The sequence below is a fragment of the Nicotiana attenuata genome, unplaced genomic scaffold (genome assembly GCF_001879085.1).
Source record: "Nicotiana attenuata strain UT unplaced genomic scaffold, NIATTr2, whole genome shotgun sequence".
Lineage (NCBI taxonomy): Eukaryota > Viridiplantae > Streptophyta > Magnoliopsida > Solanales > Solanaceae > Nicotiana > Nicotiana attenuata.
In genome coordinates, this window is record NW_017671521.1 from 38,946 (window position 1) to 49,436 (window position 10,491).

The following is a 10,491-nucleotide window of genomic DNA, read 5'->3' on the forward strand; positions in this document are numbered from 1 at the left end:
TTCTTGGCTCGATCGCTCAGAAACTCCCGAAGGTGCCCGTTGTTGAATAACCAGGCTACTTCCTCTCTCAATTGTTGACAATCCTCCGTTCTGTGGCCATGAGTTCCATGATATTTGCACATTTGGTTGGGATCTCTTTGGGCTGGATCGGTTTGTAAAGGTCGAGGCCATTTGGTATCTTTGATGCGTCTGATAGCCGATACGATTGCGGCCACATCAACATTAAAGTTGTATTCTAATAATCGTGGTGCTTTCTTAGGTCCACATAGGCCGGTCAAAGATATTCTTGCTCATGAGCCCTCGAGAGCTCTGACCTCGATCGCTTCTCCTTTCATTTCGCACAGAATTTTGCCCAGATCCGCTGCTTCTACGATCTCCATTATATGGCTGGTACCGATCTCGGTTCTCGGTCAATATATCTCTTGATTCTATCGACGGGTCTGACAGGATAAACAGACCCAGAAGGAGTCCCAAGTTGATCGTCTTCCACCCTGATCTTTGATTGGTACCGATTATGCACATCGGCCCAAGTAACAGCCGGGTATTCTATCAGATTCTGCTTCAACTGCTGCGAAGCCACCGAGCTTCGAACATTGAGTCCTTGGGTGAAAGCTTGGACAGCACAATCATCAGCGACCGGTGGTAGGTCCATCCGTTCCATTTGGAATCGAGATACAAATTCTCCGAGCATTTCATTGTCCTTCTGCCTTACCTTGAAAATGTCCGACTTCCTAATCTCAACCTTGATGGCCCCGGCGTGTGCCTTTACGAAAGAATCTACAAGAATAGCAAATGAGTCAATAGAATTAGGTGGTAAATTGTGATACCATATCATGGCTCCCTCTGACAGGGTCTCTCCGAATTTCTTTAGTAAGATAGATTCGATCTCGTCATCCTCCAGATCATTCCCTTTGATGGCACATGTGGGGTGACTTGCTCGTTCGGATCGGTCGTTCCGTATCTTAGACATGTGAAACTTCTTGGGGATCGGCTTGGGAGCGGCGCTCGGGGGAAAATGTTGAGCCTGCAATATTTTGAAGATTAACCGCAGGTTGATTCCGCCATCTTCGTCGCCATGTGTTCTTTGAGCAGCTAATCGAACATCCCTACAGACGCTGCCTTCGGGATCAGCAGCCAAATTTGTGTTGATGGCTCCATGTGAGTTAACATCGATTGGATCTACAACCGAGACTCCATCGAGATCAACCGAGGGCGTTGTTCCCCGGTGCTATGATATCATTTTCGTCGTGGTGGACGAAATCATTGTCAACGTGCAAGGGTACTGACTGAGAGTTCGATATTTTAGTCTTGGAATCAAAGATACTCCAAATAACAAGTGTAAAATAATGTGTTTTATGAAAGTTTGTACCAAGTAACCACTATTATCCTTAGTCCCACGGTAGGCGCCAAACTGTTTACCCTCAAAATCAGATAACAATTGAATTTATATGCGATTTTAAGGATACGTGATATAACTTGATACAAATTAAGAAAATAGATTAATACTGAAATTAATGATAAGAAAATAAACGCAAACCACACCAATTGGATAGCCTTAGCCTTGGAGTTTGATCACCTTCGAGCCACGAAATGCCTCCACCGATATCAGAACAGAATAATAAGATGATAAGAAATAGAAATAACAGTGTATTGCTTTTTGGTGCGTATTACAGTGTATTTTACAAATGATCAAACCTCCCTTTATATAGTAGGGGAGTCATACTCTTGATACAATTCTATAAAAGCTAAAAAAATCTCATGATTTGCTAATTAATCGGCCTCTCCTTGATACTTGTCGAGATCTCCGCCGTGATCTCCAACCGATCGTAGATATTTCGGCCTTCCGTTATTTGGCTCGACAAAGTTCCCTCGATCTTGTTCGGTCCCGGAGTCACGAGCTCAACAATTTAACTTCGCCTTGGTTCGATATAATCCAGGGTCGAGCTTTGACCTGTCATGTTTCAATCTCGACTGGTCATACGATAGACGAACCCTGTTTCGACCGTATACAATGTGGACTCTGATTATTAAAGCGGGAAATAGGAACTAATCGCATGCATTGGAGTGAAAATAATCCAATTGCAGGTATATTAGGTAATTGCATCTTTGAAAAAAGAAAATTTGAGTTTGAAGAAGAGGAACACGAAAAGGATAGAAGCTTATTCATAATTTCGTTGAGTATCCCAAATATAAGCAACTATACTTCAAAGCAATGGCAAACTTGTTGACTTTTTAGCAAAATAGTAATTCCTCCATCTCATTTAAGGTGTCTTAGTTTAATATAAAAACTGAAATACCTTTTAAAACAGACTAAAAGAAAGTAAGACATCTAAACGGAAAGGAGCATCATTAATTTGTTACAACCTTGATAGTGACTCGTGTCGAAGAACTTTTATTAGAAAACCAAAATAGATTGAATAAAGAAATTTGAATGTCATATAGTGACGTTCAATATTCTCCAAAAAACAAAATAAGTGAGAATTGTTCAAAACGAATATATGAATTCTTGCCTTGCCTTGTGAAAATGGCAAGCACTTCCCTTTCCTTTCCCATAAGATGCTTTTAATCAATCCACAAACACCACGTTGTCTGTTTGACTTTATATAGAAACTCCTAACACTTCCTCTTTCTAATAAGTATCATTTAATTTGTTTCCGCTTTCTTTTTGCCCTTTTGGATTTCAACAAAGTTGGATGAATAAAGAGGAAAACTAATAGGAATATTTAAAGGAGGTCGACTTTATACCTTTTAGAAATTTCTGTTTTAAAATTTGGTTAAAAATGTCAGCCTGAGTGTGGAATGGAAAACGATATTCATAGAAAAGTTTAATTGGGTGTGCTACAACCTGAACTTTGTGTAATTTTTATTTTATCAACATAATTCTTTCCTAGTAAGGTTTTAATGAAATATATTAATGTTTGCATGTTATTGGTTCATCTTTGTATGTTAGACTGTATTATTTTGAGCTCAACTACTCACAGAAAATGTTGTTTGTACTTTACTTTTTATTTATCCCGTATAATTTTTTCCTAGTAAAATTTTAACGCAGCGAATTCTTTGTATTAGGAACACCTAATAACAAGGAATATTATGAATAAGCTATTTAATGGAGGTTCATTTTTTCTGGTGAAAAAGAAATTACATTGTAGCTTATTCTTTCCTTAAGTTTTAGCATTAACTCTTTTGGAAAACAAGATTTTCTTCTCCTATAAACAAAAGACTCCCATATCATAATTACATCAAATTCTATTGTAATAAAAATATATATATCTGCTATTCTCTCTACATCTCGTGCTCTTTTTTCTATTATTTTATAACTGCGATAATTTCAGAAGGCATTATACAAAGTCCATGTTTAACACATGTGCTTGTTGCATATGCAGTTCGTCCTTTTTTGGCAGTACTCAGTAGTAAGTACATCAGAAAAATGAAAATGTTATTTTAGTGCATTGAAGTTTGCATCGTTTTATTTACAGTAATATCACAATTTTGAGTAAAATTATCCGCCATTATTTCACATGAAAAATTGAAAGATTATATTAAACCTACAAGGAGTTTTTGACCAATATTGTACCTTATATTTGAGGGTAGGTATATTTGGTCTCTCAAATATAACATTGAGCATATTTAGTCCCTTAAGTATGCTAAAGTGGAGCACCTTTAGTCTCACTGACAGAATGTATTCAAAAATTAACGGTGTTAACCAACTCTGATTCATGAAGCAAATCTTCTGCTTTGAAGAAAAACGTTTCCTCTCCTTTTATTGGATAATGTAAATTATCACTTTAATTACTCATTATAGATAATGTCTTCTAAAATTTTGAACTTGAAAATATCTACTTTTGTGCAAGTTTTCAATGAGAAAATGACACTGTATAGCCGTTGTAAAAATAATAACTGAAAATATATATATATATATATATATATATATATATATATATATATATATATATATATATATTTTATATACCTTTTCGGCTACCAGATGTAAATAGTTTTTGGCACAGGCTAGAAGTGATAATACTATCTGGTTATTCGTTTGCTTCAATAATATGCCTAGATGTGATCTTGGCAGCTCTATTTCTTTCAACCGAAATTTTTAAAAGTAAAGTTTCAACGCTAAAATCTTAAATTTATCAGCTCTGTACTATTAGCGTGTGTTGGTTTATAAAATATTTTCGATAAGCAAATTAAAAAGACGATGAGTTTCGAAACCAAACCCGTAATTAATCTTGGATAGATTCTATCAGTGAGACTAAAGGTGCTCCACTTTAGCATACTTAAGGGACTAAATATGCTTAGGGTTATATTGGAGGGACCAAAATAGACCTACTCTCAAAAATAAGGGACAATATTGGCCAAAAACTAAACCTATAAGACTGTAATATAAATCAAACAGAATTTGGAAATAGACTGTCGAGGTCTTACAAAAGATTTAGAAAGAAAAAGAGATGTTACCAAATTTACAAAAAAGTGCTACATCAGCGAACAAAAAGAAATCATTACAGATCCTAGTTTGTTATTTAAAAAAAATCTTATTTATTGTGTTACTCCTTACAAGGACGACTTATAGTTGGTCTCATATGGAGTATTAATATATTTGTAGCCTAGTTGGCGTAACCTGATTGGTCACATTGTTAATAGCCTAGTTGGCGACTAATTTCAACGTTATAATTAAGAATCTATGTGCCTTTTTCTCCTGGGGTAAAAGCCGTTCGTTGGTTTGTGTCATGGCTTCTTCTTATTCATCTTCTCATTCTTCATCTTTAAAATTATATTTTTTTGGAACACTTCAATTGCCTGCATCTTTTTAGTATTCAACTTTTTTCAAGCCACTGAGGGATGCTTCAATTCCATTATTAGTTTCGGGGATTCGCTTGCTGACACCGGAAATAGACTTCATCTCTCTCAAAATAAAACTCATCTTCCCCATTTCGCCGTACGACCTTATGGTGAAACCTTCTTTCATCATCCCACCTGTCGGTTTTCCGATGGCCGTCTTGTTATAGATTTTATTGGTACGTACAATTTTTCAAATTTGTACTCCAAAAATTCACATAAATAGTATTTTTAATTGTTTATTTTTTCTTGATTGATTTGTAGCTGAGAGTTTGGAACTCCCATTAGTGCCACCATACTTGGGAGGAAAAGAAGAAAATTTCAAGCAAGGTGTGAATTTTGCAGTGGGAGGAGCAACAGCACTTGATTATGCCTACTTGTTGGAAAAGGGAGTAAGGCCCGGTAACAATGTGTCTTTGGGGACTCAAATGGGTTGGTTCAAAGAAATGCTCTCTGCCCTTTGCAAATTCCCTTCAGGTAGTATTATCCACTTGCCTGCTTTATTAATCTCTAAGAAAATCTCATAGTTAGGTTTCTACGAATTACAATACTTCTTGATTTGAAAGAATTAATTGCGGACAACATATACAACTTCTTAATCACATTTCCTTTATTCCTAAATTGGCATATATTCAAGGAGTCATATGTTCCTGCAGAGTACGATGATTTTGCAAAGACCGCATTGAAAGTATTATCCAATATAAAAATTGTTACCCTAATCATTCCAAGGTCGTCATGGCATGAAATAATTATTATTTAGGATATGATTGGAGATGTTACTTCTTTTGAATTTTTCTTTCATCAGCTTGCAACGGATTACCTACCTTGAATATAAAAGAGGTCGAAGTTCTCTTATATTCCTTTTTTTTTTCATTTTCTCTTTTTATTGTTGCCCACGGGCCATGCTAATTTTCTCGGTGCCGTTCCAATTTTATCGGATATTTTCCAAGGCGGATCCAAAATTTAAACTTTATGGGTTCAAATTCGCAATTCTACCATATCTCATCTAATTTAATGGGTTCAAAATATATTATTTGCACATATCTAATAATTTTTGAGCAAAAATACAGTGTATGAGCAAAAGCTATGGGTTCGGTTGAACCCATACCTTCTACACTGCATACGCCTAGAGATGTTCCCGAAGTGACGTCTCTTATATGGCAAAGATCACTTTCAACCCGCTGCCAAAACCATTTACATTTGATAGCCGCAAAAGTGAATATTCCTCCCTTATATTCCCTAAAAACTACAATATCCACATTTGCAAGAATAGACCGATATGCTGAGAACTTGTCACAGATGACGACGATTGATAGAGTCCTTTTCAGTTTGTTGAGAAAGTAGAAATTAGACGGCAATGAATGCACGTTAACAAAGTACTAGTATTATTATATCGCTAAAACACTAAAGAAAAAAACGGAAATGCACAAATATTGGTTAAACATTAGGTGGATACCTGCGGCAGTAGTTAATGAAAGTAATGGCCATCAATGAGGATTAGCGCACGTATCATTGTCAAACAACACATTTTTAGCTTAACTACTCATAAATTTAACTTGTACGTAAATATATCTACATTTGAAAATCTTTATTGTTGTCGATCCTGTAATTTTATTACAAGTAAGGCTCATTCCTTAGGCTCCAAAAATTGGGGTCCCTACTATTTTTTTAGAAATAATAAGTTTATAGGTATTTTTTTAATAAATATTTAGAATTTTTAATACAAAAAGTATAATTTTTCATATAAAATGTAATAAAACCTTTTAGATATATCAATAAAGTAACCTTTTGACTTACTTAAAAATAGGTAGATGAATAGTTTTCTCAACGATATATTTTAAGTTGATTTGACAATTTTACTTTTTACTCATTCAGTAAATAAATTGTAAATTTTTACTTATCTTCCTTAATTTGTCCAAATCAATCTTTCTTTTCCTCAATCTCTTCATATTTGAGAAACACCTACATTTTTTCTGTCTTTCTTTTTTATATTCTTACTCACTTTCTTTCTTTAATCCCAGATTTTATTACTCATCTTCTTTCTTCATGATTTTATTAGTTCAAGCATTCAACCGTACTTTTAAAATTTTGGGCCTCACATTAAACTTTGGCTTTAGTCCCCACATGTGCTTGAGCCACCCCTGCTCTAGGCGGTCAAGGTCATGATAAGGTGGTGGGCAGGGTAAACAATGCTGTTAAATTTGATTTACTTGTATTGTTAAATTTTAGGTGTATACAGCACACATACTAAATAATTCAAGTTTGAATTGTCTGAGTAAAAAGTTCCACATCAGGAAAGAGATTCAATTAATTTGGATGAACCAAAAAGGTAATAATGTCTTTACTGAGATATATAAAAGTAGTATAAAATTAATTAATATCTAATTTATACTATACTTGGAAAGAAGAATTAACGATTTGCTATTTGCAAAGAACATAATAATGATCACGAGTTAAGAAGGCATAAACAAATATTAAAGGCACTTATAATGTGTTAGTATAAGTTTTATTCAACATTTGTCAGTTACCAATTCTTTTTATCGCACGTAGAATGCAAGGAATTTCTACAGAAGTCATTGATATTGGTGGGAGAAATTGGAGGCAATGATTTCAACTATGGTTTTCTTGGAAATAGCACTAAGGAAGAGGTTGAATCATATGTTCCAGCAGTCATCAACACTATTAGCTCAGCTATACAGGTAATTAAGAACAATACCAAAAAGACTACCTGTGGGATATAGTACTATTATCATTCTTGTCCGATATATTTTGCTAGCATGGGTTACTACCTGTGGGATATAGTACTATTATCATTCTTGTCCAGCCATAATCAAGAATGAAGCAAACATCATAAACCAACGTCCACGTAGGAATTGCAAAGTGAAACTGCATAATCCAAAACTAGGATTTTTTACCATTGAATCAGCCATACTTAATTTTCTAGTGATAAAATTAAACGGATGGAGCTTTGAGTAAATATAAAGGACTGATTTATGGGGTTTTATTCTACTAAGGATAACTTATAATAAGCATTGTACTAGCACGAACCCTTCTAGGCATGTTGCCTCTAGGACTTGGCAAAATATCAAAAATGGTTGGTATATGTTGTAGTAAGGCTACTAAGTGGGTAGTACATAAGGGGGATAAAGTTAACCTTTATGGTGACAGATGGATCCCTTGTATGGAAACTCTATTATCAGTAGTCCACTCAACGTAGGAGATGAGAGTTTGAATGTAGGCTCATTCTATAATGAGGGTTACTGAGACATTAGTAATATCTCATTTGACCTCCTGAGGAGGTAGTTACTACTATCAATTCTATCTTTGTTAATCCTAATTATGGGAATCTGGATAGCATGGTTTGGAACCAAACTGGTAGTGGGCTCTTTTCAACAAAAATTGCATATACCCTCATTAGAAGTCTGAGCCATCATCAGGATCACAACTATGGGAAAGATTTCAACTGGGTTTGGGGCCAAAAATCGCCAAACAAGATAAAATACTTTCTTTGGTTAGTAACCCATGCTAGGAACTTCATCTTCTTAGAGAGCTTTATCCTTCTGCTACAATCATCTATGCTGACTACTACAATGCAGCCAGGCAATTTTATGTCTCTCCAATGAGCCATGGTAATTTTCTTTCTTTATTAGGAAATGTATAATCATTATAATCAACAATTCCAAATAATTTTAGTTGAGCTTTGAATTGACAAAAAATTGACTGTTCACTTTGGAGCACTTAACTGTCTTCATATTTAAGGATTTTAACCTATCTATATTCAAATTCACAAATTAAGTGACACAAGTAAAAATTCCACTGCCAAATAGATGGGAAATATAATGGTATTTTTGTGTACATTATTAAAAATCAATGAGTTATTGGTCATATAATTTACACTATCTATATATATCTATATATCTATATATATATATATATTAATATAAGAAAATCCTATAATTAATTATGAAATTTACTACAGGTTTTACAAAAGGAGCTTTAGATGCATGTTGTGGAGCAGGAGGGCCATACAATTTTAAATTTTCTGCAGTATGTGGGGATCCACCAGCAAGAAATATTTGCAGTGACACTTCACTGTATGCTAGTTGGGATGGAATGCATTTTACAGAAGCTGCCTATAAATTGATAGCCAGAAGTCTTTTAGAAGGCACTTTCACTTTTCCTCCCCTCGCTAAAATATGTATTCCTTTTAATCCAAATGTAAACCATTTCGACTCTTAAGCATGACATGTATAAACCATTTGTCTACGCTAGCTTGCATTGATATTTACAAAAATGTTATATTATGAATTATTTTTGAGCTGTAATTCGTGTTGCGTCTAACTTGATGTTTCATCATTCAGTCCTTTCGTTTAACTCCCAAATCACTTCAATCAACCCTAGATCATCCAAAACCGTCCCATGCACCTCCAATGTGCCTCAAATTCACCCATAACAGTATTTAAATTGGCTCATTAAGATCAATAACACAGAAATGATACAAACCTCGATATCGATTAGCAAGAAATGTAGCTAGAAATAGTAAGGAATCTGAATTATTACATGACTCATTGCTGTATAAACGATCTATAGAACTGAGGAGAAAACATTGTGTCACCATCCCATTGTTGAAAGAAAGGTCATGTTTCTATTTTAGTACATTTAACAAAAGCTTCTGCTATAAAGAAGTAATTGCGATTACTGCAACAAATGTCACTGTACAGCCACTCTCAAAATAATAGTCAAAAAAGGTATATTTTTTGTATGTATATACATTTTGTATGTTATATTGTAACGACCCGGCCGGTCGTTTTGAGTATTACAGCCCCATTCCCCCATTTACTGCTTATTCCGTGTTTATTTATAGTTACGTGACTTGTCGGGGAGGTTTTAAAATGAATCAGAACATTTAGTTCCAAGATTTAAGGCTTAAGTTGAAATAATTGTCCGGACGATAAATTATGTATAAACGACAATTTTGATGGTTCCGTATGGTGATTTTTGACTTAGGAGTGTGTCCCGATATAGATTTTGAAGTCCATAGTTAAATTTGGCTTGAAATAGCCAAAATTAGAAATTTAAGGTTTGGAAGTTTGATCGGGAGTTGACTTTATTGATAACGGACTCGGAATCCAGTTTTGGAAATTTTGATAGGCCTGTTATGTCATTTATGACTTGTGTGCAAAATTTGAGGTCAATCGGACTTAATTTGATAGCAGGTTTCGGCAGCGAATGTAGAATTTTGAAATTGTTAGTTTTCAATAAACTTGAATTGGGGTGCGATTCTTGTTTTAGTGTTGTTTAATGTAATTTGAGGCATTGACTAAGTTCGTGTCATATTATGAGACTTGTTAGTATACTTAGTTGGGGTCCCATGGGACTTCGGATGAGTTTTGGATGGTTTTTTAAACGTGTTTGGTGTTTTGACATTGTTTTTAGCATAAGCATGTAATGATCCAAATGTCCATTTTTAGTTCTAGAGATCGAAATTCGATTTCGAGACTTCCGGGATTTCGATAATGAATTATAGGAATGATTTGGAATGTTTGGTCTAATTGCATCACGCTGCGATTGGGTTTTTAGTGCGAAACATGAGTTAATTGTTTAACAAGCAAAATTGGTATCCCATTGAGCAATGAGCTCCGAATTGAGTTT

At 34.6% G+C, this 10,491-nt stretch overlaps 1 protein-coding gene across 1 annotated transcript; it reads left to right on the forward strand.

Moving 5' to 3' along the window:
* Window positions 1–1,590: 1,590 nt before the first annotated feature.
* LOC109208769 (GDSL esterase/lipase At1g28570-like) lies at window positions 1,591–8,940 on the forward strand. The gene is made up of 5 exons (XM_019371923.1): window positions 1,591–1,674; window positions 4,712–5,018; window positions 5,104–5,316; window positions 7,390–7,538; window positions 8,819–8,940. Exons 1-5 carry the CDS (start codon window positions 1,591–1,593, stop codon window positions 8,837–8,839), a joined length of 774 nt encoding a protein of 257 aa, XP_019227468.1. The 3' UTR covers window positions 8,840–8,940.
* The last annotated feature ends 1,551 nt before the right edge of the window (window positions 8,941–10,491 follow it).